General features: G+C 50.4%; 1 protein-coding gene and 1 long non-coding RNA gene across 3 annotated transcripts; one reads left to right on the top strand and one right to left on the bottom strand.

Annotated features, from left to right (window-relative positions):
• Nucleotides 1-221: 221 nt before the first annotated feature.
• On the bottom strand, nucleotides 222-26,317 carry LOC309610356. Of its 2 annotated transcripts, XR_014233868.1 has the most exons (4): nucleotides 17,224-26,317; nucleotides 11,327-11,522; nucleotides 4,205-4,345; nucleotides 222-1,967 (listed from the first exon to the last, which is right to left on the bottom strand). It is a non-coding gene; the product is annotated as an uncharacterized lncRNA (long non-coding RNA). The 2 variants fall into 2 exon arrangements; XR_014233869.1 differs by lacking the exon at nucleotides 222-1,967 and having other exon boundaries at nucleotides 1,981-4,345.
• On the top strand, nucleotides 16,542-27,764 carry YWHAH (tyrosine 3-monooxygenase/tryptophan 5-monooxygenase activation protein eta). Its single transcript, XM_082353138.1, has 2 exons — nucleotides 16,542-16,846; nucleotides 26,324-27,764. The coding sequence occupies exons 1-2, from the start codon at nucleotides 16,760-16,762 to the stop codon at nucleotides 26,975-26,977; spliced, it is 741 nt and encodes a 246-aa protein (XP_082209264.1). The 5' UTR covers nucleotides 16,542-16,759; the 3' UTR covers nucleotides 26,978-27,764.
• The last annotated feature ends 140 nt before the right edge of the window (nucleotides 27,765-27,904 follow it).

Raw genomic sequence — 27,904 nt, forward strand, 5'->3', positions numbered from 1 at the left:
TAGGGTCCACTTGCTTGCATTGTGGCCTGGGGTAGCCGCTGCTTGTGTGCTGCCTTCTTTCACACAGTGCCCACAGAGTTACAGGAGTTGGGAGAGCCTTTGCTCGGCGAAGCCAAGATAGAAACTGGATGTGAAGCAGCGACGCGATGGGGAAGTCTGTCTGGCTTCCTGAGCTCTGCCGGCTCACGGCCAGACATCCAGCTCTTCCTTCCCTCTCAAAACAGGGTAACTGTGGGGTCCTGAAGGCCGAGTGCTCTGCTCGGGTTTTTCTGGCTGATGGTATTTCCTTTGATTGCTTGGAACAGAGGTCCTCGCAGGCTTCAGTCCTGGGCCAGTCCCCCTGCCTCGAGTCTGAGCCAGGACATGGCAAAATGAGAAAAATAGGGACACTATAAGGTGTTCTCATAAAGCTAAATTAATTCTCAGATTGTCCTCCTTTTTTGTGTGTCAGGATGCCCTTTCGTTTATGAAATAAGGTTGATGGAGGTAGTGATAGATTCTTTCTTTCTCTTTTTTTTTTCTGCATGGCATGTGGGATCTTAGTTCCCGGACCAGGGATCGAACCCGTGCCCCCTGCAGTGGAAGCACGGAGTCCTAACCACTGGACCGCCAGAGAAGTCCCAGTGATAGGTTTTCCTTCTTCCCTTCCTCCCTCCCTCCCTTTCTTTCTTTCTTCCTTCCTTCTTTCCTTCCTTCCTTCCTTCCTTCCTTCCTTCCTTTCTTTCTTTCTCTTTCTTTCTTTTCTTTTTCTTTCTCTCTCTTTCCTTCTTTCTTCCTTCCTTCCTCCTTCCCTCCCTCCCTCCCTCCTTTCCTTTCTTTCTCTCTCTCTTTCTTTCTTTCTTTCTTCTTAATGTCCTGGCTTGTCAAATCACCTACTTAATTTCTTTTGAAATTTCCTAGTCCGTGGACAGTGGCTGAGCAGGGATGAGAACCCAGGTTTCCTGGTTCCAGTTTAACTGTCTCTCCGCTCTGCAGCCCCTCCCTGGAGAAGATAAGATGCAGGGGAGACACAAGAGCTGGCTGTAAATTACTGACGGGCTGCCATGTGGAAGAGGGGACACACTTGTTCTGGCTGCACCCCTGGGGTCTCCGGGGAGCAGTTTCAGGTGGGCACGTTCATGGCTTAGAATAGTTTCTGACAGGCAAGTACTCAACAACAGACAAGGCTGCCCCACCCGGCAGTGTTCAGGCACAGGTGGGGCAGCTCCATTCGGGCCTGGTGGAGAAAATATTCGGGCCTGGGGGGGTACCAATTAAGGGTCTTGGTCTTAGATTCAACCTGCTTTCTGCACCAGTTTCACCACTTACTATCCGTGTGACCTTGGGTAAGTCTGTTTCCTCTTATTTAAAATGGGGGTAATTATTGCCACCCTCAGGGTCCCGTGAGGATTAAAAAAGGGAGTGAGGCCTTCTAGGAGATGTGAATCCTGCCCCCAGGGAGCTTACTTAGAGTCTGGTAGAGAGCAGCAGAATCACAGAGAAAGGATAATGTGAAGCAACTTATGAGCAAGGACCGGCAAGAGTGGTCCCAGACGTCTGTGCTGGGGCGTTTCTGAGTATGGGCTATCAGGGAAGTACGTAACACTTAAACTGAACCTTGAGACACTGCGTGGGTCTGGATAAGTAGAGAGGAAGGAATGGGGAGCTTTCAGGGAGGAGAGCATATAGTGGTCTATTAAGTATGGGTCTAGTAAGTAGCTATATTTTTAAATATAAATTTATTTATTTATTATTTATTTATATTTAATTTTGGCTGCCTTGGGTCTTTGCTGCTGCGTGCGGGCTTTCTCTAGTTGTGGCGAGCGGGGGCTACTCTTCGTTGTGGTGCACAGGCTTCTCACTGCAGTGGCTTCTCTTGCTGTGGAGCATGGGCTCTAGGCACGTGGGCTTTAGTAGCTGTGGCTCACGGGCTTAGTTCCTCCATGGCATGTGGGATCTTCCCGGACCAGGGCTCGAACCCGTGTCCCCTGCATTGGCAGGCGGATTCTTAACCACTGCACCACCAGGGAAGTTCAGTAGCTATTATTATTACCTAAATTTCAAGGGCATGGCAATCTCTCTTTCCTTGGGCTCCCATGGCTCTGTGGGCACATTCCTGGCTCATGAGAGATGCTTGGTGCATGTTGTATGAGCAGGACTGGCTGCCACAGAATAGAGGGAGATATGATTAGATTCTAAGTGACCTGGCGAAAATAAGAGCATCCTTCCATATAGCCATACACCTGTCCATCATCCAATAGCACACACATACATACATACACATCCATCCATCCATCTATCCATCCATCCATATGTTTCAGGCAGAGAACAAGACAAAGTCACTCGAAACTTGCATCAAGGGGGGCAGGGCTTACAGATATGAATCAAATAATGACATGAATAAGTGTAAAACTGCAACTGTGGTAAGTGCTACAGGTCAAAGGGGTTCGTGGTGCCAGGAGAGTCCAAAACAGAGCAATTCAACCTATACAGGGAGGTCAGGAAAGTCTCCCCAAGGAAGTGACCAGTGAACTGAGAACTCACGGGCAAGTTGGAGTAACTAGAAGAATTGGAAGTGTATTGGGGGTGGGGAATGTTTCAGACAGAGAGGGCAGAGCACATATGGCAAGATGAAGTTAGGGGGTGTCGGCCCGATGATGCAGGACCTCCTGGGCATGTTCAGGATTTCGAATTTTATCCTTAGAGGGTCTAAGCAAGCATCAGGTGACATGCTCAGATTTGTATTTTTAAAAGACTGTCTGGCTATGGTTATAGAAAATGGAAGTGGGGGGATGGGACGGGCAGGTGTAAAACAGGAGACCTGTGAGAAGCCAATGTAGTTGCCCAGGAAATCCATGATGGAACCTCGGACTGGGAAGGGGTTGGGGAGGGGAGGAGTGCGTGAGGAGGCCATTTAGGAGATAAATGGACATGATGGGGCGATGTGTGTGGTGGGAAGAATGAGGGCGAGGGAGTTGCCTAGGATGATACCCAGGTTTCTGGATGGAACTGTTGCCAGGCAACAGAGTGAAAGCCAGGAGAGCGCGGGGAAGGGGTGGGACACACTTTCCCTTGCTGTTGTTATGTCTGTGTTTGCAAAATAAGGGTGTCAGGAGTGTGGGTGTGCACCGCTCCCTGAATGCCTGCTCAGGGGTGAGAAGGCTGGGTTAAGGAGGCTGAACGTTGCAGGCCGAAGAGCTGGGCCAGGGAGCTAGCCTTCCAGTCTTGGCTCTGCATCCAGGTAGCTGTGTGACCTTGAGGGGGCAGCTTCACCCCTGTGGGCTTCAGCTCTACAACTGACAGCCCTGCTGGTCGGGCATTTTAAGGGCATAAAGCAATCTGAGTCTTATTCGTGTCCACTGGCATTATTTACAGGGCTCCCCCTTGGAAAGTTATTCCTTGTAGATCCCCTTTATCCAGAGCCTGAAGGTTAAAATAGCATTGAGTCTAGAATGTGAGCTCTGAAAGGACTCACAGAGCCCGCTTGCCCCATCCTCTGATTTTACAGAGGTGCAGCACCTGTGTCTGATCCTTCTCTCTCTCCTCCTGCCCGACCCTGCACATAGCAGAAGAGGAGGAACAGTTTGTGTAGAGCCACAAAGCTACAGGGAAGAAGAGCACCCTTTGGGGTGAGCCCCATGGTCCTCTTCTTACTTTGGGGGTGGGGATTTTTCTGCAGCCTACCGCCATGTCTTAGGACAGATTGGGCTAGGCAGAGCTGTAGGGATGGGCTAAGATCATAGACACAGGTGATGCTGAGCATCTGGGGGAAGAGTGATGAAGGGGACATCTGAAGTTGTGGCCTGCTGAGCTGGGGTCGTTTCTGACTTATTGAAGATGCCTCTGGTCATGCACCCCTGCTGTGACTCCTGGGTGTCCTCCAAGGGCTGCAAGATGCTCTTTGCAAAAAAGGAATGTAGAAAACCCAGCCTATCCCCGGCAAATAAGACATGGAGACAAAAACCTGGTTGGAATCTCGCGGCTGAGGTTTCCACAGTGGCTCCACTCTGCTGCCCTTCCCATTGGCTGGGCGTCCTGCTCCGGCTTTAGCAACAGAGGCTCAGATACACATCTCCTTCCTGATTGGCCAGGCTGTGCTGCAGCGCCATAGCAACAGGGGCAGAGGGACCAGTCCCTGCAGAACAACTTGAGTCACTACCTGGGGTGGAGCTGAGATCCAGAGGGCTGCTTGCAGGGGATGCAAACTGGAACAGGTAGCCCTCACCTCAGCTCAAATTCAGGTGGGGAACCCTCCTCCCTGGTTGTCCAGGGTGTTGGGAGGCTGCTGGGCTTCTCCTCCTCATCTCATCTATCCTGTATCTTGCAGCATCTTCCCAGTCCTTCTCTTGCTCCAGGGCTACTGTCTCTGCAGAAGGAAAACCAAACCTCTGGCAGTGCCAGCGGTTAACTCATTTGCCCAAAGTCATGCAAGTTACAAGCCAGAACCTGAACCCGCATTATATTGCCTGACTTAAAGGCTTTAGAGGGTCTTTGGTGGAAAATCTAGGGGTCCTTTTTTTTTAAAAATGGACTTTGTTTTTTAGAGCACTTTTAGGTTCATAGCAAAGGCACAGAGCTGAAGGTACAGAGATTTCCCATAGTCCTTTCAGTTTTAGTAACAATCTTCCTTTAATTCATCAAACAGCTAATGCTTTCCAAAACACTCTCCTATCTGATCCTCCCAACAATTCTGTGAGTTTGGTAAGTCAGGGAGGAATGACCCATTTTATAGATGAGGACACCAGAGCCCAGAGAGGGCAAGTGATTTGTTGCATGTCACACAGCATATTCGTGTCAGAGCTGGGACTCCAACCCAGGCCTCCTGAATCCTTGTCAGGGCTCTACCCACAAACCATTGACTTATCCATATCAGGGGGCCTCCAGGAGGGTTGGAGGGATGCTCTGAGGGGTCCTCTCATCTGTTTAGATAACAGTGGCTGAATAGAATCAGGCATTCCAATGTCTCCAACATGGACCAAGGGTTTCACATCATAACCCCAGTCCCTGTCAGGCAACTCCTAAATTTGGCTCTAGTCCCCAGGAAGGGTTCTTGTTTCACTGCAAACCATGCTGTCCATCCCCCTATATGGACAGGAGAAGAAACACTAGTAAGTTAACTACAATCAGTTTAACATTGCTCTGTGCTTGAAGCTGTGCTGAGGGCCTGCCTGACTCTTCATTGCAGCCTTGGGTCTACACTGTCCACTGTTTACAGATGCAGAGGTTGGTGCTGAGGAAGGTCAGGCTGCGTGCCAAGGTCACACAGTCAACAGTGCGGCCACAATTCAGACAGGAGGCCCCCTGACTCGAAAGCAGGCTGGCTTGAACAGTGTGATGGGCTCTCTGATGCAGAACAGTAGCTCCAAGAGGCATTGGAGAGCAGAGTCTTTTGCTTGTGGGTGTGCATTTTTCCCTCAGTGGAGCCAATGGCTGGACCTATTTTTTGGTGCTGGAAAAGACAGGCTCAGAGGATCTGCTTTGTGTTAGGGATTTAGAAATCCTTGGCCCCCAAGGAGTGGCTCGGTACCCCCAACACTGTCTCCCATTGCCTAGTGTCCCAGGTTTGCCACCCTTCAGGAGGACGTGGCTGGGCAGCTGGTACTTGGCAATCAACATGGAGGAGAGAAAACCCAATGACTTCCTTGCTCTGAATCTGAGCCCCCGCCGAAAATGAATGTTTTGGCAGATTTCTTTCCTTCCTGCTCAGCTTGTGCTCCCAGAAGCTCTTGCCCCTGAAACAGAGGCCAGCCACCTGGCCTGCCCTCCTGCCCTCCCAAGGGTACTGATTTTGGAGGACACGGAAGGTGGGAGCTCATGTCCGCCACTCTGCTCCCCTAAGGCCCACACCAGCAAGGGGCAGGCCCACGAGTTCACCACCAGCCACGGTCTGCAGCATCTTCCCTGGGCCAGACACCCCACAGACGCTAGGGAGATGGCAAGGAACGAGCCATTATGGCCCCTGCCCTTGTGGAAGCTGCTGCCCAGTGGAGGAGATGGACGGTGGGTCAATAAGTGAATAAATCGTGATTTCCGAGAGCAGTAAAAGCCGTGGACAGGATGAGACAGGGTAATGGGACAGGGAGTGACTGGTGGAGCCGGGGCGGGGTGGGGCGGGACAGCAGGTGTGTGTGTCCTGTTTCAGCCAGGATGGTCAGGAAAGGCCTCTCTGAGGAGAGGTGACATCTGAGCACATAGGACTTGGATGAAAGAGGGGAAACTTTTGCTAGGGGAAGTGCGAGGGGCTGTGGAATTTAGCAAATGCAACAAATGTCTGCTGAATCCCTACTCTGCATCAAGGGACCAGAACAGACGGAGGACCTGCCCAAGGCACGGTGGCAACCCAGAAGAGGTACTACCCAGGCCTGGAGAGCCAAGAAGGCTTCCAGGAGGAGGCAGCAACCCTTCTGAGGCCTGAAGGATGTCAGGTCAAGCACGGTGGGGCAGCAGGCGGCGTGGAGGCACCGAGATGGTTCCAGTGGAAGAACAGCATCTGCAAAGGCCAGAGGAGAGGGAGAGCTCGGGATTCTCAAGTAAAGGCAAAGAGCTGTTTCTGAAGCAGAGAGTTCATGTGGAAGAGAAGGAAAGGATGAGCTTGGGGCCCAAATGGGCCTCGGAGGCCAGTTAAACACTTCAACATTTCCCTGAAGGCAGTTTGCATAGGATTGCCATGTTTAGCAAATAAAAATACAGGTTGTCCTGTTAACTCTGAATTTCAGATAAACAACAAATAATTTTTAAGTATAATTATGTACATGCAGTATTTGGGACATTCTTATACTAAAAAACCATTGTTTATCTGAAATTCAGTTTTAATGGGGCCTCCTGTATTTTCTCTGGCAACCCTGAGTTTGGGCCCACAGAAGCGTTTTAAGCAGGGGATGACGTGGTCGGATTTACATTTTGTGAAGCTCCCGGGATTTGTGGGGAAACATGCTGGAGGGAGACCAGGAAGGGGGTGGGGAGGATGAGGCTCCTGCCTTGTCCAGGCCAGAGAAGCAGAGGCCAGGGAACAGAGGATCTCATCATGTCACCTGCCTCCCCCACTGAGAGGGTGGCCTTGGGTAAATCCCTCAGTGGATGCAGTCTCAGGCCGGTGACTGCAGACCAGGTCAGACCCCGGCTCTGCAGCATGAGCCTCTGGGCTGGTCTGCTCCCTCCGGGGCCCTCAGCATCCTCCTCTGTCAAATGAGGGGTTCAATCAGAAGAGATGGTCCACAAGGGCCCTTCTGTTCCTGCCATCTTGGGCTCTCTGTCCATCCTCTGATGTCTCTCTGGGGTGGTGCCCCACCATGGTGACAAGTCCAAACCTCGCTCCTTCTTCCCTTCCAACATCACCTCAGCCAATGAATGCATGAAACACCCACACACCTGGTTTGGGAGAAGGCACTCCAGAATCTGCTGAGGTCCTACTGTGTGGTGAGTTGGGTCCTTTACATCATTCGTTTTTGTTAATTCTCACAAAAGCCTCTCAGGGAGGGTATCATTATGCCCATTGCACAGATCAGAGAACTGAGAGCTCAGTGGTGCAGCTGTTGCCCAGGTCACACAGCTGCACAGTGCAAACCTGGGGTGGAGTCCAGGTCTGGCCGGCGCCAGGGCTCTGTCCTCCACTGTCTCCAGGAAACGTTCCCGGGAGTCCCTAATCCCCCACATAGTTATCACCAGGGCTCAGTCAGCAGTCTCCTTGTCCCACGGCAGGCACGTGCTGCCCTGGCTCTTTCTGAGTTAAGCCAGGGCCTAAAACGCGTTGGTGTAATGCTCATCTGCTGGGGGCTTTCCGGTTTAGGAAGCCCTTTCCCATCTGTGCCCTACTCACGACCCTTTGGGGACTCTGCAGGCCCCTCAGCCCTTCTAGCCTGCAGCTCTGTCGCAGTGGAGTCTGCATTAAATATTAACGGGGCAGCTCCTGGCACCACTGTGACGTCAATTACCGGGCTGCTTGATGAGGGCTGTGGCTGCCTTTCCAAAGTGAAGCAGTGCCAGGAATTCAGCTGGCTCAAATGGCCTCCCAGGGGGCCGGCTGTCGGACTCGGAGAAGATGCCGCTAATGTAAGGCGTGGCAGGAGTCCAGGAGTTTTCCTTCCATCTCCCCTGCTCCCTCGGGGCCCAGCTGGCATCCCGATGCTGGCACAATGCCTTCAGTCATTTGGCAAATATTTATTGAGCACCTGCTGTATGCTGAGCACAGTTCTAGGCTCTGGGGATACAGTCATGAGCGTGATAAGGTCCCTGCATCATGGGGTTCCCCGTCTGGTGGAGGAGAGGGAGAAACAGTCTCAACGCAGAGGGGCAGACCCAGCACTGTGCACCAGAGCAGGTGCCCGACCCAGCTTGTGGCCGAGGGATCCTTCCAGAGGAAGCTAGGACTATGCTGAACCCAAAGAAGGAGCCCGAGTTAGGTCTGGAAAGAGGAGGGGTGAGTCTTTCAGGAAGAGGGAACAGGATCGGAGCTCAGACCCTGGTTCTACCCCTTCCCAGCCATTTATCTGCAAGCTGGGTTTCCGCTGTACAGGGGTGTTATGAGGACCAAACGAAGCCACGGCGAGTGATGGCACAGGGCTTGATTCAGGACAAGAGCTCAGCGGTAGCTGTTATGAAAATAGCTCTGTGCCTTCACAGAATTCCTCACCGTGCCACGGAGCCTTACTCTGATTTGGCAAGCTGAGAAACTGAGGCTCAGAGGGGTGACATCACAAAGCCCTGGGTAATATTGTGGATCAGACCCCAGGCTGGACACACGATCCCAGGCTCTGACACAGGCTTTTTGACATTCTCTGGCCATAAGCAACCCAAGCAGTGGCCTCAGCTCAGCGAGACACAGAATACCACAAGAGATCTCAGTGTGAATTCCTCGGCCTTCAACACTCCCCATCTCGGCCTTCTTTGAGGTAAGGCTGCAGCTGTCCAAGGACAAGCCCAGGCCTTGGCTTTGGGGTAGAGCCTGGGCATAGACCTTGTTCTGCTGCTAATCTACTGTGTGACTGTGAGTGAATTTTCTTCCTTCTCTGAGCCTCAGTTCCCCATATTTAACACTAAAACCATCTGTCATTGCCTGGGTCTCTGATCCTCCCAAAGAGCTGTGGCAGAGGAATTATTTTTAATTCCATATTAAAGATGAGGAACCAGGCCACATACAAGTGGGGGCTGGATTTGAAGCCAGGCCCATCTGCTGGCAGAGCTAACGGCCCATCATGTAGTGCTGTCTCTCAGAGTAAGAAAGCCAGCCTGAGTTGTCTCCAAGATCCTTAGTATGAGTCTGTGATTCTGTGAGTTCCATGCTGCCCCCAGGCCTTCAGGGCCCAGTGGTTTCACAGGGAGGGCATTTCAGCTTGGGCTGATTCTCCAACTGTCCCATGTAAAGGAGGTAACAGGGGACTTCCCTGGTGGCACAGTGGTTAAGAATCCGCCTGCCAATGCAGGGCACATGGGTTTGAGCCCTGGTCCCAGAAGATCCCACATGCCGCAGAGCAACTAAGCCCATGCGCCAGAACTACTGAGCCTGTGCTCTCAAGCCACAACTACTGAACGCATGTGCCACAGTTACTGAAGTCTGTGCGCCTAGAGCCCGTGCTCCACAACAAAGACAAGCCACTGTAATGAGAAGCCCGCGCACTGCAACGAAGAGTAGCCCCCGCTCGCTGCAGCTAGAGAAAGCCTGTGCGCAGCAACGTAGACCCAACGCAGCCAAAAATGCATGAATGAATGAATGAATAAATAAATAAATAAAATAAAGGTGGTAACAGCACTGTCACAGGTTTCTGGCAGGCAGCACCCACTCTCTCCCTCATCCACAACCTCGTTCCTCCCGGCATCAGCCCCGGGGGGTGGGAGGTTCAACGTGAGCAACAGGCCCACTTTACGGATGAGGAAACTGAAGCTCAGAGAGGTGCAGCGACTTGCCCAGGCTATCCCAGCTACTGCAGAAGAGCTGGGATTTGAGGCCGCGTCTGGCAACTCCAGATCTTATACTCCAAGTAACTGCAAGGTGGCCAAATTCAACCAGGAGACTTCCTCCTCCTCCTCCTCTCAGCCCCCTCCTAGCCCCTGCAATCTTGCCTCCCTCCCCCTGGCTCTCTCCCCGGTCTTATCTTCCACGAGGCTGCCAGTCAGTTAGCTGTCAGCCAATTTAAAGCGTTTCCCTCCTGGAAGGCCTTGGCCACTCACAAAGAGGGCTCTTGTGGTGGCATTTCTGCAATAGGCACAAGGTGTGATCAGATTCAATTCAGCACTCATGAAGAGGGGCACCCCAGGGCCTCAGATGATGAATGAAACGCAGGCCCTGTCCTCCAGTGTTTACATTTTACGAGGGAAATGCCAACTTCCTTATGAAGTGGGAAGCAGGTGGTATAAGTGACAAAGAGTGACTCTGCCCCTATTAGCTCCAAGACCTTGGGTAAGAGAGCTTCCTTTTCCCCATCTGCTTAAATGGGTACAAGAGGAATTCCCTACCTCACAATTGTCATGAGGATTAAACGAGATCACGGATTAGATGAAATTGCATAGCACAGGGCTTGATGCCTAGTAGCTGACCAGGAAACACAAATCCTACCAAAAGAAGTCCATGCAGGTGGTGGATTCCAGAGTCACAGTGGGAGTGAGCAGAAGGAGAGCGTGCTTCTTGGTGGAGACCTGGGAAAGCTCCTTAGATGAGGTAAGATTTCAGCTGGGTATTAAAGACTTAGAGGAAGAGGTAGAAGAATGGGAAAGTTGGTAGAAACTTGTGGGCAGGCTCTGTGAGCCTGGTGGCCCTAGGATGTCCAGGAAGTAGGTGTTGAGCTTGGAAAGGTGGGCCAGGGCCAGGTCATGAAGGGCCAGGTGGAGGAGCTTGTATCTTTTAAGGGGAAAAGGGTGTCCTTCCTACCTATGACCCCAGCGGCAGCTCAGGGCTATCTGCAGAGACCAGCCCCCTGGAGTCAGCCTTCTCCTCTGGCTTTGGTGCTGCCAGATCGCTTTGTCTCCTGAGTCAGGACCAGCCCACCACTGTTGTCTGGAAGAAGACAGAAGGCTGTAGCAATCTGCTTGCCTCCTACTAACATACTGGGGAGGAAAAGCTGTTTTGTAGCATAGTTGCCTGGCAGGGAACCTTGGTGGAAACTCAGCAAACCTCACCCTCACTTCCAAGGTTATGGTTTAAGCAGCAGTTGATGACAGCAGTTGATGTGTGCAGCTCAAAGACTGAAAGAACGTTTTCAGGCACTCAGAAGGTCAGGGGCGGGCATGGAAAGAATGGTGATGGTGGAGTGGGTCTGGATCCGGGCTCCTGCCCCCTGCTCTGCAGTTGGGCAAGATACTTAACCTCCCTGGGCCTCAGCTTCCACATCTGTAAAGTCAGAACAATAATACCGACCTTTCCTTGACCAAGTGGGAGTGTGCTGGCCACCCGCTGCCCGTGGCCTGCTGTGGAGTAGGTCCTGCTACTTTCCTCCACTCCTTGTATGGATGTGGTCCAGGCACTGGGCGTCTGAGGCATCCCTGCTTCACCCTCTTGAGCTGCCATGTCATTTGCTGAACTTCCAGTGGTGACATACCCTAGACCTTCAGAGCTGGAAAAAAGACAGAACTCTGCCATCCAAGCCAGTGTAGCCTCCCACTTCACAGACAGGAAATCCAAGGCTCAGAGACTGGAAGTCACCGCACTCCAGGCTCTGACCTCCAGCTTTCCCTGGACCACCACAGCCCCTCCCACTTGGGCCGACCTAGTAAGAACCACACAGAAGCTTGAGGCAATTATCCAGATGGTTCCAGCCAAAGGATCTAGAAAATTCTGGCTAAGAAACACAAGTTCCTTGACCATCTGCAGAACTGAAGCAAAAGCCTTTTTCGCCCTCATTTTAACTGCGATTCCATAGGCAACAGCTTCACTTTCTCCCCCAGAGCGGAGCTCCTTTGAACAAGCTTGTGTGTGTGTGGGGGGGGGGGGGGTGCTGCTGAGAACAGGGCTCTGAGCTCTGCCAGCTCACAGATTGTAGCTACCAGGACATTTTCACACTTCCTAATGCCAAAAGCTGCCGTGGAAGCCAATCTGCTCCCAAAGCGGGCTTTCAAAGAGTGGCGGGAGGCTCTGGCTGATCCTGAAATCTGTGCACTCAGGCTGATCTTAGACACAGGGGGTGGAAGTTGGTATCAGTGAAAGGACACTGGGGCCCAGGCAGTTGGCAGAGAGTGGCCGTGAGTGGGAGGCTGCGGGTGACCGCCTTGACCACTGAGTAAGCACCTGACTGTTCTAGGTCTCCTTTTCCATATGATGGGGTTAACAGCCTCTTTCCCAGAGTTGTGAGGATTTGGGGAGCTGGTTCCGGGGGGTCAAGTGTTTACCCCCAAGACCGTCAGACAGCCAGCAATTAACAGCAAGAGCTGCTGCCCCTGCTCCTGGTGGTGGTGATATCATCACTGGCTTGGGATCAGCCAGGTCACCCAGGCAGCAGGAGGCCTGCATTTGGGGGGGGGGGGAAGAAAATCCTATCTGGGTGACACGAATCTGTGGGCGGGTGGCCCCTCTGTCTCAAGCCGGTAACCATGCTGACAGTTTGAACGCCATCTCTCCAGAACAATACCAGGGCTTCTTTGTAACACTTCCCTTGGTGTCCAGACTTCGCAGGGAGCTCAGAGTGTCCCAGGACACCCGAGGAAAAAAGCAGGACGTGCCTTTTCTGGGTCACCTATTCACGGGGCTCTGGCAGAGGGTTCTGGCAATGCTTTGGAAATCCAGTCCTGCGTGAGAAGCAGTCGTTACCACTGGCTCAGGGTGGGGTGCAGCAAGGAATTTTCTACAGTTGTGATGGCTGGTGAAGGCAGGGTGTGAATGTGCTCTTGCCGAACCCCAACCCTAAGAAACAGGATGGTCAGTCCCATTTAAAAGGGGCTTCCCGGGGGGTAGGGGTGGTGGTGTGATGAATTGGGTGATTGGGACTGACATGTATACACTGATGTGTATAAAATTGATGACTAATAAGAACCTGCTAGGGACTTCCCTGGTGGCACAGTGGTTAAGAATCTGCCTGCCAATGCAGGGGACACGGGTTCGAGCCCTGGTCCGGGACGATCGCACATGCCACGGAGCAACTAAGCCCGTGCGCCACAACTACTGAGCCTGTGCTCTAGAGCCCGCGAGCTGCAACTACTGAGCCTGCATGCCACAACTACTGAAGCCCGCACCACAACAAGAGAAGCCACCACAATGAGAAACCCGCGCACCGCAACAAAGAGTAGCCCCCGCTCGCCGCAACTAGAGAAAGCCCTCGCACAGCAACAAAGACCCAACACAGCCAAAAATAAATAAAATTAAAAAAAAAAAGAACCTGCTGTATAAAAAAATAAATTAAATAAAATGCAAAAATAAAAGGGGCTTCCCCAAGGGTACTCAGCTGGTAACTGGCAGAGCAGGATTTAGACCTGAGTTCAGATCCTCTTCCCCATCACATCACACACATGTCCTTGGATAGCTGGGGGCAGAGTTTTGTTCTGTTCCCTGAGTGAGACCCTGCCAGATAAAGATGCAGCGGACTTGGCCCCTGCTCTGGGTACCTGCTCGGAGCTCTGGGGGCCACACAGTGTGTCTGACCTTGATCATCAGCCCCCTTCCCCTGGTTCAGAGGCCCTCTTGGAAATTGTTCAAAAGCTACATGCTTGATAGGACTTAGAGCCCTGGGAGTAGGTGACCTATCCAAGGTGGTCATCCTGGCTTTATTTACAAGACTTTGGGGAGTGGGCAGCTCTCTCCCGAGGGTGAAGGAGATGGACGCTGATAAGTGTATAAGCTACAAGAGGGAGACTTGTGTGTGCTTTTTACAATCTGAATGACCCCCAAAGGGGAGTCACACCTTGACCCCTTGTCAGCTCACACCTCACGACATCGTGGGGCCATCAGGCCTAGGAGTCTGACAGAACTGAGCTTGAATTCTGGCTCTGCTGATTACCAGCTGTGTGATTTTATTCAAGACATGGAACATCTTCAAGCCAGTTTCCTCATCTGTAAGATGGGAATGGAAATCCTACCTACCTTACAGGGGTATCTTGAGGGAAAAAATATGCCCATCTCTGCAAAGCACCTGGCCCAGTGCTGGCAACGTGGTAGATGTCCCCTTCCGTTCAAGAGTGGGCGTGGATAAGGTAGCCCAGGATAGGGCAGAGGGCCTGGGCAGAGCTCTGAGGAACCCCCGAATTTCCAGGTAGGCTGAGAAGACAAGCTCACACAGGAGACAGAATAGGAGTGGCTGGAGCAGCAGAGAGGAGCCAGGAGAGTGTAAGGTCATGAAAGCTAAGAGGTGAGCCTGTCAAGGAGGGGCGAGCAGTTGTGCCAAGTGCAGCCAAGAGGGCCAGGAAAGTGAGGACTGTGCAGTGACCTTGGATTGGTGGCCACAGCAAGGGCCACCTAGGTGGAGGAGCGGGGGTAGAGCCAGAGTACACTGGGCTGAGGTGGGGGTGGTGGGTGGGTGGTGAGGAGGTGGAGACAGTGAAGTTTGGTGAGAAGGAAAGCAAAGCTTTATGGGCGAACCAAAGTTGTCCCCCCATTTGACATTTATGAATGTCAAAATCAGTTATTTAGAATGCTCCAGTCTCTCTGATTTTTACTGTTTTGAAATCAATCTCAGTCCAACATGATCAGAAGTTAGAAGGGCTCTAATCCCTCTAAGGGCTGGAAGGAACTGTGGAGGCCCCCGCAGTGCTGGCCCTCCTCTCACCTCCCACGGGAACCCATCCTCATCAGGCCCATGGTGGATGATAAGTTATTATCTACCATACTCTTTAACGATATTCACTAGGGGAAAGATCAGCCTGGTTTGTTAACCTCGATTCCATTTGTAGTTAGCAAAGGAGAATCCTCAAAGCATGGAGAAGCCTGGGGTGGGGGTTTCCTCCCAGTCAAACGCTGTGTCATGGGTACTGAGGTCCTCACTGTAGCATCACAGCAGGTGGAAGGCGGCCCAGGAGGCAGGAGACCTAGTATGGAGGTCCCAGCTCTGCTGGCTGTGCAAACTGGGGTCAGCCTCTCCTCCCCCTGATACCTCACTCTCCCCTTATGCAGGATAAGGGGTTGGACAGTGGTGAGTCTAAGAGTCCTGCCAGCTCTGACATTCCAGGATTTCTTCTATTCTACAGTGCTTTAAACAGTCCTTCAAGTCCAGTTCTCCAGATGATGAAACTGAGGTCCAGAAAAGGCCCACTCTCCAGTCCCTCCCTCTCCCTTCCAATGCATCTAACTCTGTGGAGGAAGATTCTGGGCCTGAAATATGGCTTCCATGCCTCTGGTAGTTCCTGATTACCTGAGGATAAAGCCTTAAATCTTCAGCCTGGCACTGAAAACATTCCATGATCTTGTTCTACCCCACCTCATGTCCCACTGCCAGGCCTCTCTCTTCCCCATTTTGTTTCTATCCTCACTGCCAAGCCCTCACCCTTGCTGGATCCCCCTCCCTAACACCTTTTCCTTGACTCTCACCTGCTTCAAGGTCCAGCTTACCTGCTCTTCGGTTTTTAGACCTCTGCTTCTCAGAGGCAGGGGCTGTATCTTACTTATTCTGTGGCTACTCCTTCCCCCAGTGCTGAGCATGCAGTAGGTGCTCAATAAAATGCTCAGAGAGCATAAGGCCCCTTCGCCTGCACTCTCCTTGGCATGTTGTACTAAGTCTGGCCATGCTTTAGTGATTGGGATTTTCCTCCCATGTCCGGGACCCAGACCAGCGCCTGGCACCAGGGGTCCTCAGCATGGAATGCCAGGACTGGGCTCAGTGACCAGCTGGTCCACTCTCCTCTTTGCCACAGGAGGAAACTGCCACCACTTTCAGGCTGTGTAACCTTGAGCAAGTCACTAGTCTGGCTTTGACAGATGGGGAGGCCAGCAGGGTCCACCAGGGGTGGAGGGTTGTGAGCATTAAGTAGGATCATGCCTGGAAAGGCCTAGCACTGGGCCAGCTCCTAGCAAGTGTGTGGTGACTCTTACCCATCCCAGCGGGGCCACTCAGTCTCTCCTGCCGTGGAAGGCACAGTCTGCACAAGGCCACTTCCCAGGACGGGGACGCAGTGAGTGAATGTGCGTGGGGTTGTCCCCAGAGGCCGGACCTGATCCTGCCCGGCCAGTGCTGACTGAAGCTCAGGGTGTGGCCCCCAGAAGCCCATCGGCCAGGCTGGGCGGGGGCGCGTCCGGGGCCCGTCCGTTCCTCGGGCACGCGGCCTCCTGGCTTCCCCAAGCACTAGGTTTATTTGCTTTTGGGGCCCTTCTCAAGCCAGACCTCTAACCTGGACTCAGAGACGCCTTTCCGGGTGGGGCCGTGACAGTGCGCTGCCAGCACGGCCGCCATCACCGAGGCCCCCACCCCCGCTCCGCCGTCCCAGCCCCAGCCCTCCCCTCTCCCACCTCCACCTCTGCGGCGGTTAAATGCAGCACTCGCTAGGCGCCTGCGCGGCTCTGGGGCGGGGCGGTGGCCTCAGCTATTTATAGAAGGTGACGTCACCTTGAAATAGACCGTTAGGGCTGGCCCGCCCTTCCCCCCCCCACTCGCGCAGCTCCGCGCCGCCCAGCCCGGCCGCTGCCACTGCGCAGGCGTCCTCTCGTCCTCCCATCCCCCCGCGCGGCCGCCTGTCCTCCCTAGGCGGTGTCCGCGGCGCGAGCCACAGCGCGCGGGGCGAGCCAGCGAGAGGGCGAGCGGCGCTACCTGCTGCCTGCAGCCTGGGCCGGCCGGCGAGCCAGTGCGCGTGCGCGGCGGCGGCCTCCCCTGCGACCGGAGAAGACGAGCGGGCGAGCTAGCGGAGTGGGGCGCGAGACGAGGCAGGGCTCAGCGATATGGGGGACCGCGAGCAGCTCCTTCAGCGGGCGCGGCTGGCCGAGCAGGCGGAGCGCTACGACGACATGGCCTCCGCCATGAAGGCGGTGAGCGCGCCGGGAGCCCGGGCGGCCGGCCGGGGACCCGGCGCAGGGAAGGGGTGGGCGGCCGGGCGGCGGCCCCCTCCGGGCCAGGGGCAACCCCGCTGCCCCCCTGGGCGCGGCCGCCCGCTCTCAGCCTGCGCTTCCCGCGCCCGCCGCGCGCCCCGCCATTTCCTGCGGCCGGGCCGGGAGGGTGTCCAGGGAGGGGGCGCGGCGGGGACCCCGCGGGTGGGCGGGCGTCGCGGCATCCCAGCTCGGAGCCGCGGGTGGGGGAGGGTGCTCGAGGGAGCGTGAGGGAGCCGCATTCCTCCTGCTGGACCGTTCTGCCAGGCTGGGTCACCCCCTCTCGCCTTCCTCCACACACCCCAACTTGTAATAATCACCTAGTGAGTAGCGCCCTGTCTCTCCTGGTTTCCGCTGCCACGACCTGAACTCGGTGTAATGCCGATCCGCTTTTGCTCTGCTCGCCGGCATCGTTCTGGTTCCATTCTCCCGCGCCCGGGGTCCGCATTGTGTGCGGAGACCCCCGATCCTGAAGTCCGACGAGGACGCGGGTGGGAGCGCGGCGGGCGTGGGGCCCCCTCCCAGGTTGGATGTTGCGCCCATCTGCCCGGAGACTAAAACGGGTCCTGACGCCTGGGGGAGCCGAGCCCTTGTGCCTTTGCCTTCCCGAGACCCGCGGAGACTCGTCTGCAGCTCCATTTCCGGGGAAGGAGTCGCGGCCGGCCACACCCTGGCCAATGCGGTGGATTAGACACCACCTGCGTGTCTGAGACCTAGAGTTCCGGTGACCCTCTCACTGTCCCTGTCTCCTCACAGTAGTTCACATTTTCTCTTAATGAACATTACTTCTCTCTGCGTCAAGGTCACAGAGGGGTAGAGCCACAGCTGCGGCCGCCAACGTGCCATGTTCACCCAGTGCACAACCTCCTGAGACGTGGGAGGATCCGCCGGGGCCCCACCCTAGACCTACAGACTCAGAAACTCGCGGGGGTGGGACTCAGATCTGCACTTGAACCAACCCTCATGGCAAGTGCTATTGGGTTTAAGTTCAAGAATTACTGCCCTGGGTTATATAGCTCATTTGCCCTTCTTAGGGCCTTGGGAGGGGATTTCCTACAGAAAAAACTACAAATACAGAGGCTCCGTAAAATTTCAGTCATGTGAAAAATTCCTTTTAAAGCTTTTGATATTAATATATGAAACATGTTGAGGTCCCTGTTTAGGATTATCCAGGTAAGAAGGGTTATCTTTTCCATGTTGTTCACGTCACACGTTGAACCAGGTGTTTGGAAACCACCACCACCACCACCCATTTGTTGATTAATTGGTGATGCGGAGTTGATCATGGTGTTGTGGGCCATGTAGGAGCTTTTCATCCAGACCAGGGACGATTTAGGTTTGGGACCTGAAGTCTGTGTAATTCTGGGGGTCTTATAAGAAAAAAAAAAGTAGGGTATATGAGTTTAGCAAATTTTTCAGAAACAGGACTGACTGAGTGCATTTCCTTGGAAGGGGTCCTGAGCTTAAGCTTATTTGGGATAAAGCCACTTATCTCCACACAGCAAGTGACACTTAAGTGCGCCTCTTCTCCCCAGTCACCGAGTGGAACTGGGATTGTGTGGGTTGAGACCGCTCTCTGGACATTTTAGCGAGGCCCTCGCCTATCCTGCAAGTGGGACTTGAAGGCCGCAGTTTTAGGAGCCTTTTGGGGAATAAAGAAGGGATGGGGCTGGAAGCAAAGTGAATTGAGGCTAAGGGAAAATGACTAGAAGGTAGTTCTGGAGCTATAGGAAACCCGAGGCAACTTGAAATTGGAAGTAAGGAAAGAATGCAGAGATGTAACCGGAATGGAATACAGTTTGTGGAGAGAAAATAATTGGTTTTCTGGTCTTCGAAAGCAGGCTTGAAAAATGCTTTCCTGCAGCTACCTACTTGTGTCCACAGATTTTCTCTGAGACATTAAGGTAGGATTTTGCAAACTAATGGACCCTTTCATGTATTGGGAATATGTAATATCTGTATCTGAGATGATTGATGGGTCGGATAGGCCATTGAAAATTCAGTGCACACTCTAATTATGTCATTTCAGAATTGTGATAAACATTCCCTCAAGGTAACTCCTATTAAAAAATAAGAACTTTTTTGGTCAGTATGCCTGTTTCTTCTATTAAAGAATTTTTTTTTTTTTTTTGGTCATCTAAATTAATGGAATATATTTATTGGAAAGGACTTGGCAAGGGTCAGTGGAAAACTGTTTCTCATGTTTTACCTGTTGATGTTTGTACGTTAAATTCTTAATGTTATTGAGAAGACTCAGTCCCTATTTCATTAATATCATAGACCTAAAATATAGCTTTTGGAAAGAGTTGGAATTCTGATAACCCTCTGGGCTTGTGTGGGTTTTCTTCAGGGCAGGTAAGTAGGCTTCTCTACCGCACCTGAGTGAGGGGATGTTCTGATGCCACCACTCTGTGACCTTGAAGCTCACATCTCTTGTCTTCTGGTCCTCTGAAGCGTGAAGGTTGTAATGTTGGTGTTACTATCAAGTGGGCTTTCAGCTTTCATTCTAACTTGTTTTCTGTTTCCTTTATAATTTAAATGGTAGCTAATAATATTGCCTGCCTGTAATGATTGATGTTCCATATGCTACCAGCGTCACCTGGAGGATGCTGTCGGTAAGGCTTTAAGAAATCACGCATGTTGGAAACAAAGGTGTTGGCTCACATCAGTTGAGAACTGCAGTTCCCTGCCTCTCCTCCTAATTTGAAGGGGCAAGAAATGTTTTTGAAGTGAAGTAAAGACGTTTCTTCCAGCTCTCCCCCATCTCGTACCTTGTCCCTTACGTAGAAAGAAACACTGAAAGATTCTCGAACCCAAGTCCTTTCTAGACCAGGCTTGGAATGCCCTTATACAATTCATAACCTCTATAAAATGAGTACAGTACCATCTTATGAGAACTATGAGATAAACCCATAAAGTGGCATAAAAATATTTGTGCATAATACTAAGTGAGTCTAAGGAAAGAGGGTAACTAACCAGATAGATTTCTAGTGAATATTCATGGACAGACAATTCAGTCATGTCATTTATTGCTCTTAGTCATCTTTTATATTAAAACATAGGGGCAATCATGAAGTTTTAAAATGTCAAAATTGTTTGGGATGGCATGGTGTGTTTTAACATCGCTTACAAGGTTGACAAAGGACGGGGAGAAAAATATGTCTGAAGGACTTGATGCATATCTGTAGCAATCTTAAGTGCAGGCAACAAAGCTGCAGCTTAAGGAAATGGGTTGGAGGGGAAGAGGTCCGACCAGTGGCCAGAGGCTGTTATTCCAACAGCTGTGAGATCCTGGGAAGTGGGGAAGTGAGCAGGTGGTATGTAAAAGGAGAGCACAGCTGAGTGACCCAGGGTGAGACCTAACCCATGTTGCAGATATTGAAACTAAGGATGATTTTGAGGTGTACCAGAATTGTGGTTAGTGTGACATCTTAAAGCCACATTGGTACTACCGTTTGAAATCTATGTAAACTAGCAAGCCGTGTTTCCCATGTAAGTATCGCTTTGTCACGTATTGACTGAGGAAGGAAGAAGTCTCTGCATTATTCTTGCAATATTAGTTAAAAGACACTTCAGTTGGTGAACAGTTCACATAGCTTTGCTGCAGTGACGTGGGAGTTGTGGTCCCCATCTGGATTTGGGGTTCCTGCATTATCCCCGGAAGAGCTCCCACAGTCAAGGACCTCACTACTCCTTTAAGGAAACCAAAAATGTATTTTCTCATCATTGTCTGGAATTTAATATTAGTGGTAGACCGCAGTGTCACACTTTTCCAGAAAAACGGTTTGGTAGGGGATACCCCAGATGTGATTTCCATGTTACAATTCATCAAGTTTATGAAATTTATCATTTTACCTATTAGGCACTCAGTAAATGGTAGCTTTTATTCCGTGTGTACATTTTCATTTAATCTTGAGAACAACTCTGGATGGATCCTGTTATTAACTCCATTTTACAAATGAGATTTGAAGAGATTAATTTTCTCAAGGTCGAGTTGTAAAGGGAAGATTTGAACTCTCAAATTTAGAGCTCTCACTTTAACCACTGTGACAATGCCCCATGAGGCTAAGGAATCATATTTCTTTCTAGTATACTTTCTGGTCTATTAGCCATTGTCATCATTGGTGACTAAGTTCCAAGCCGTTAACGTAAGTGGGCTTACTGAACAAATAACTCCGTCTATTAGATGTAAGTCATTTTTGCCAAATTTGATTAAAAACAGAATCTACCACTTATGGTTCTTAGCTGCATCAGGGGAGCATGAAAGGCAGACTCATCTGGATTTTGCTTGTTCTCTTGAAGACCAGTTTTTTTAGCTTAAGAAGCAAAGTATTAATTGAATTTGAGTTCCTGCTATGAATTGAGAAGTGCAAGACTATGTTACATTATAGTTGTGGTGTTTTAGGAAATTGTTTCTCCATATTGCTTTTAGTATATTTTGTAAGCCTAGAGGCCCCCAAATTTCAGTGTCTGGGTTGTTGGTGAGATGCTCCCAAGTGTCCAGGTTGAGGCTGCCCCTCCCACTCCTCGCCGCAGTGGCATCCCCTCCTTGGTGGTGGGTGTTGGCACTTCCCTGTGATGGGAACTGGCACAGCTTCTGAAGCCTTCGGTCCTGGTGCCTCAGGGGCAGTAGGGTAGAGTGACGCTGTTCAGATGGGGTTGTATATAATGCTTGCCAAGACCTGTGAAAATGTTTACTTATGTTCAGAGCAAGACAAAGGTGGTCTCTTAACGATACAAAGGGAGCTATTTTGACTAATGTTAAGCTTAGAGTGAATATTCATAACCTGAACTCACCTGCTCTGAGCTTGAAGCTGGCCCCTCTCCCAGCCTTGCAGAACTGCAGCCTCGCCCTGGTTTAGACAGAGGGCAGTCTTTCCAGGCTTGGGCAAGTGGTGACCAATGGCAGGTGCTTTGCCAGCTGGGGTACAGGCAGAATCCTCACTTTCGGGGCATTAACTTGGGAAACAATCAGCCAAAAAAGCTTTCATCCCTCAAGCTCACTTTTCTTTTTTTTTTAAATATATACAGGGTTCTGCCAAAGAAGCTTAAAGATTTTATTATGTGGTTATGTTTATGCAATTATTCATGAGGATTGTTTTTTTCTGTTATAAGCTCTTATATCAAAAGCAAGCTTGCTGGTAGCGTGTGCGTGTGGGTAGCTATAGAGTTCGGGGTGGTGGCTGTGCTGTGTGTGTGTAGCTGTGAAGGATGAGAGCGCTGTTCAGGAGGAGTCGCATCAACCCCAACTTGAGCAGTGTGGCCTGGCAGCTCAGGGGTGATGTTTTTTTGTTTGCTCAGTGTTCCTTCTGAGGTTGGATGTTTCCCAGATTCAGAACTTTAAGTTTTCCCAAATAGTCCCTGGGCTGTTTTTGGCAGCGGGTCTATTTTTACTCACAAACACATAGTTTATTGCCTTGTGAGTTAGTGGGAGGAGGCCCTTAGGGATTTTTGAGTAAGCCAGTGGTGTCATAGGAAGATAAATGAATTCGTAGCCAACCAGGTTGTTCGTGACTTTCAGAAATGCTGTGTAGTCCAGAGCAGAGAAAATGGGTGAAGGGAGTTGGTGCAGCCAAAGGCTGCGTGGTGAGGAGGACGTACATGAGCAGAATGGCTGGCAGGGAGTCCAGTCCTCAAAGGAGATGAGAGGAGAGCCTTCCTGAATGGGAAGGGTCCATCAATTTAAGGTTTTCAGGAAGCCTGTAAGTAGGATTACCTGGGGTGGGGAGGTGGGCAGGAGAACAAGACAGCAGAGTGGCTGCGAGCAGAGGTGGTGGAACCCCTTGGAGCTGGTGTAGCCACGTGAAGATATAATGTCTGGGGTGGCCGCACTGGGCGCAGCTGGTGTGCAGTGGAAACGAGAGTGTTGAAACTGGCGTTGGAGTAGAAAGAAGGTTGAGAACCTTTGTCTAGTTCTATCTCGAGAAATCCGTGTCTAGTCTTTGTTCCTAATTAGAAACCATTTGGAAACTTGTGGTTGTTGAGATGCAGTAAATCATCTCCGTAGACTCCGCAGATGGCCATCCCACTGGTTTAGTCTTAGGATGGTTGGGACCCGTTCCTGCTTTCCTTTCCCTACACCGTTTGCCTCCCAGTGTCTGCGCCGCTTAGTGGGTGACGAGACTTCTCTTGAAGTCTCCTGGCTCCTGTGTTTTGGAATTTGAAGTGTTGGGAACTCGTGCTAACTGACATTAGCGAAGGTTATTTGCAGTAAGTATCACCAGCCAAGACTGGCTGTAAATCTTGTTTTAATAGGCCATCTGATTTTACTTCAGTCCGTAATTTTCCAATCTGGGGAAAACTCCCAATTTTCTTTAGTTATCCGATCAAGTAATAAAACTATCTTCCTCCCATAAGTTTCCTTTTGTTAACCGAGCTGTAATCCAGGAGTATTAAAACACACTATATTTAAACGTATCCAGTTATTTCCTAGTTAGGCCCTGGCTGGGGTTCTGAGAACAATGCTTGTTTAGCCGTTAGTCACACTCAGCTGATGCCGATAGTGATTCATTCAGACTGGCAGGCGACCAGGTGATTGTTACATAAACACTGACACTCCTAGTCAATGATTTTTCTTGTGAAGGTGTCATAAATATTGCCCAGTAGCCTTTTTTGGCAGTTTATTCCTGATGGAGAAGGGATCCTCGGATTCCTGGAACCCACAGATACACCCACATTTATGTTGATATTCAATAGTATTGACCTCAGGCCTTACCACACCTGTTATAGTTGCTCAGGAAAAATGGAATCCTAGGATTTTAGAGCTGAAGAAGTCCTTGGAGACTGTTTGGGCTGGTCCCCCTTATTTGACTTTTGATGCCCAGAAAAGCTGTGTTCTGTTGAAGGTCACACAGCTAGCTCAGGCTAAACTCCAGATGTCTTAAGATTTTTTTTGAGTAATGATACCACCCCTTGTGCAAACACTGTGTGATATATAGATATTTCAGATATGCACTCAATTTTAATGATGTGCTCTGGGGACATACTTTGAGGTGTCTTCGCAATAGTCCAACAAAAGCAGCTTTACTGGTCGCAGGATGAAGTATATAGTGGCTCCTTATGGATGTCATTTGCATTTTAACATCAAGTGGCCTTAGTTGGATTTACTTATTGGAAGATCTGAGGAGCTTTTCAAATTCTGTTCTTGCCTCATGTTTTGTTTTACTGAATATTGGCCTAGAAAAGTGTCATGCTAAAGGATTCAAGCATTCTGAGATTTGTCATAGTATTTGAGATGGAATTTTGATTTATAAGGGTTGCGTCCGTAAAAGGCCAAATTATCAGAAAAATATCTACAATGTCTCTTTATACTTTTAGTAAGCAGGTGTGTTTAAAGGCACTCCCTGGAGGAGAAAACTAGTGGGGTTACAGGTCTTGAGGGGAGCATGGATTGTGGATTAGTAGAGAGGAGGGGATTGCCCTAGACCAGCGTGGAGACCATTCCCGTCTTTGTGGGGAGGAATGAGGAGCCGGGCTTGCAGGCAGCCCTCCTGGGGAATGTCAGGGGCGGCTTGTAGCTGAAGACCACACTGAAGGAGGAAGTGGGTTGGGCTGATTGACTAGGCAAAGAGGGAGAGGCCATCCCTGGCTAATGATTTGCAGCAGAAGAGTAGGGGTCTGGGGACAGAGAAATGGGGAAGTTAGAAGAGGGAGCTGGTATTTTTATTTTGTCTGGGATTTGTTGAAGAGGGAGGTGGTGGTAGACAGTTGCGTGTTTCACTTTTAAGAACTTGGCACAAGTTTTCTAATTTTACACAATGATTACATTTGTTGCTTATGTTCTTGAACTACTAATTTTTCAAATAAACCTATCATCCTTTTTAATTCTTTTTTTTTAAACTTCTGATTCTCTACTGCTCAGTCTTCTTAATCCATGGTAAGCATGTCTGTTTTATTATGTTGTTAATAAGTTTCTCCATCAGACTTGGCTTTTCCCTTCCATTGGAGCAAGTTCTGTCCTTATAGTTTGATTTAAGTAATGCCTTTTTGTTGAGTTTTGTGGTTTTCTACGTGCTCTTCTTTTTTCTTTTTTTAAAATTAAAGACCTTTCCCAGTAGGTCACATAGTTGAGGAATCCCCCCACTTTATAGAAGATACAGGCCAGTTTAGTGTGTTAGTGGCTTTGCTGGGGCCCAGAGTTTTCTGATTCTAAGTCTGTATTAGTTTCCTAGGACCACCAAACAAAGCCACCACAAACTGGATGGCTTACAACAAGAGAAATGTATTTTATCACAGTTTGGAAGGCTAGAGTCTGAGATCAAGGTGTCGGCAGGGCTGTGCTCCCTCTGAAGGCTCTAGGGGAAAATCCTCCCTTGCCCCTCCTCGTTTCTGGTAGCTCCTGGTAATCCTTGTAATCCTTGGCCTTTGTAGACACGTCACTCCAGTCTCTTCCTCCATCATCACATGACAATGGCTTTCGTCTCCAGATCTCCCTTTTTCTTATAAGGACACCAGTCATTGGATTTAGGATCCACCTTATGCAGTATGACCTCATCTTGACTTGATGACACCTGCAATGACCCTGTTTCCAAATAAGCTCACGTTGACGGGTACCAGGGGTTAGGACTTCAACATGACTTTTTGGTGGCACAGCTCAGCACAGCAAAGTCCAGTGCTCCTTCTACTGATGACACAGCTGGCTCGCTTGCAGTTGGCATCATGAAGAATTTGAAATTTAACGTTTCCACTTAAAATAATTGGTGCTTCCATCCTTGATGGGCAGTCAGGGTTTCCTGTCAGGTAGGTCAGAGTAAAGCTTGCTGCTGAGTAGTTATGCCTCCTTTCAGCAGAGACTGGGGACACTTTACTGTTACTAATGCATCCGTTTTGGGTTGGGGGAGGGCTGGGTTTACCGGTGGGGTTCCACGTGTAACCAGGGTGAATCTCTGGCCACTAGATCTGTGTGGTGTTTGAGCTCATCTGGGAAGCTCTTCTTTGTTAATAAGTGTTTGAGGGAGGTGTGATTGGTTCTTTCTAGAATAGAAAGCTGGAAATAGACTTCCAGTCTGTGATAACCTTTGAACATTTGACAAAGGAATTGTATGATTTTACTGTGAGAATATCTTACGCAGAATAGCGGAGCCTCAGGGCTTTTCCCCACCACCTCCTTGTGCACCAGCACCTCACAACGTTCCATCAACATCTTTATCCCCACACCTCCGCCAAGGTGAAGGTGGCATCTTAGAAGGCCTAAATTACGACTTTTTCAGAGTCCTTATCACTAATATTTTGAGTTAATATCTATCTCTTCTGTTAGACTGCAGTCTCCCTTCAGATAGGATCCTTGTCCAGTTGGTTTTTCTTGAGTGGCTTGTCCGTAATCCTGTTTTTGAGGAGGGTTGTTGACTGGGTTGAAGGGAAGATCTCTTTCCAGGGTTTTCAGACTCGGGTCTCAGTGTTTATCTTTTGGGGATGTTGCAGGTGACCGAGCTCAATGAACCTCTCTCCAATGAAGACCGAAACCTCCTCTCCGTGGCCTACAAGAATGTGGTCGGTGCCCGACGGTCTTCCTGGAGGGTCATCAGCAGCATCGAGCAGAAAACCATGGCCGATGGGAATGAGAAGAAGCTGGAGAAGGTTAAGGCTTACCGGGAGAAGATTGAGAAGGAGCTGGAAACAGTGTGCAATGATGTGCTGGCCCTGCTGGACAAGTTCCTCATCAAGAACTGCAATGACTTCCAGTATGAGAGCAAGGTCTTCTACCTGAAGATGAAGGGCGACTACTACCGCTACCTGGCAGAGGTGGCTTCCGGCGAGAAGAAAAACAGTGTGGTCGAAGCTTCGGAGGCAGCCTACAAGGAAGCCTTCGAAATCAGCAAGGAACACATGCAGCCAACACACCCCATCCGGCTGGGCCTGGCCCTCAACTTCTCCGTGTTCTACTACGAGATCCAGAATGCGCCCGAGCAGGCCTGCCTCTTAGCCAAACAAGCCTTCGATGACGCCATAGCCGAGCTGGACACACTAAACGAGGATTCCTATAAGGACTCCACGCTCATCATGCAGCTGCTGCGAGACAACCTCACCCTCTGGACGAGCGACCAGCAGGATGAGGAAGCCGGAGAAGGCAACTGAGCGCCTCGGCCAGCCCCCGCCCCCACCCCATCACCACCGGTCCTTCCTCGCCACAGTCACTAAGTATCTAGTGCTAAACCTATCTGTATGGCAGCACAGCTACTCAGATCTGCTCTCCGCCCCCGGGAAGCAGTTCCAGGTAAATTTATGGGCATTGCTGGACTGATGGTTGCTTTGAGCCCACGGGAGCTCCCTTTCTGAATTGTGCAGACAGGTGCATTCTGAAGGAGGCATTTTCCTGTGCCTGCTGATCTGGGTGAAGTGCAGGCGAAAGCCTCGGGGAAGTTAGGAGAATTAACCACACAGGCTACAGTTGGTATTTAAATGGTCCACTTAAAACCAGCTGCTAGTGTTTTGTTAAAGCAGTACATCTGTGCATGCAAAAGTGAATTCACCCCTCCCACCTCTTTCTTAGCTAATGGAAAACTGTTAAGGGAAGCTGATATGAGAGACCACTTGCTCCTTTCCATCAGCTTAATAATAAACTTTAACGTGAGGTTTCAGTAGCGCCTTGTTTGCCTCTTTAAATTATGATGTGCACAAACCTTCTTTTCAATGCAATGCATCTAAAGTTTTGATACCTGTAACTTTTTTTTTTTTGGTTGCGACTGTTTTAAGAATCATGGATTTATTTTTTTGTAACTATTTGGCTATTGGTCCTTGTGTATCCTGACAGCGCCATGTGTGTCAGCCCATGTCAATCAAGATGGGTAATTATGAAATGCCAGACTTCTAAATTAAATGTTTTGGAATTAGTGGGTAAATAAATGCTGCTTTGGGGATATTATCTCTGTGTGTATGGTCTTTGTTTTTCCTGCTCTCAAGGAGCCCTGTCATGGCTCACCGCTTTGAATCCTGGTTTGATCTCTCAAACCCTGAAGCATTTCTGGAATAACGAGTCTTGGTGCCCCCTGATTCCATCACACG

This window comes from Balaenoptera borealis, assembly GCF_965194805.1.
Source record: "Balaenoptera borealis genome assembly, chromosome: 14".
Taxonomy (NCBI): Eukaryota; Metazoa; Chordata; class Mammalia; order Artiodactyla; family Balaenopteridae; genus Balaenoptera; species Balaenoptera borealis.

Excerpts from the sequence above, each read along its gene's own strand:
- YWHAH (XM_082353138.1), top strand. The coding sequence starts at position 16,760 with ATGGGGGACCGCGAGCAGCTCCTTCAGCGGGCGCGGCTGGCCGAGCAG. Across the intron at positions 16,847-26,323 it reads TGGCCTCCGCCATGAAGGCG|GTGACCGAGCTCAATGAACC; the intron begins GTGAGCGCGCCG and ends GGGATGTTGCAG.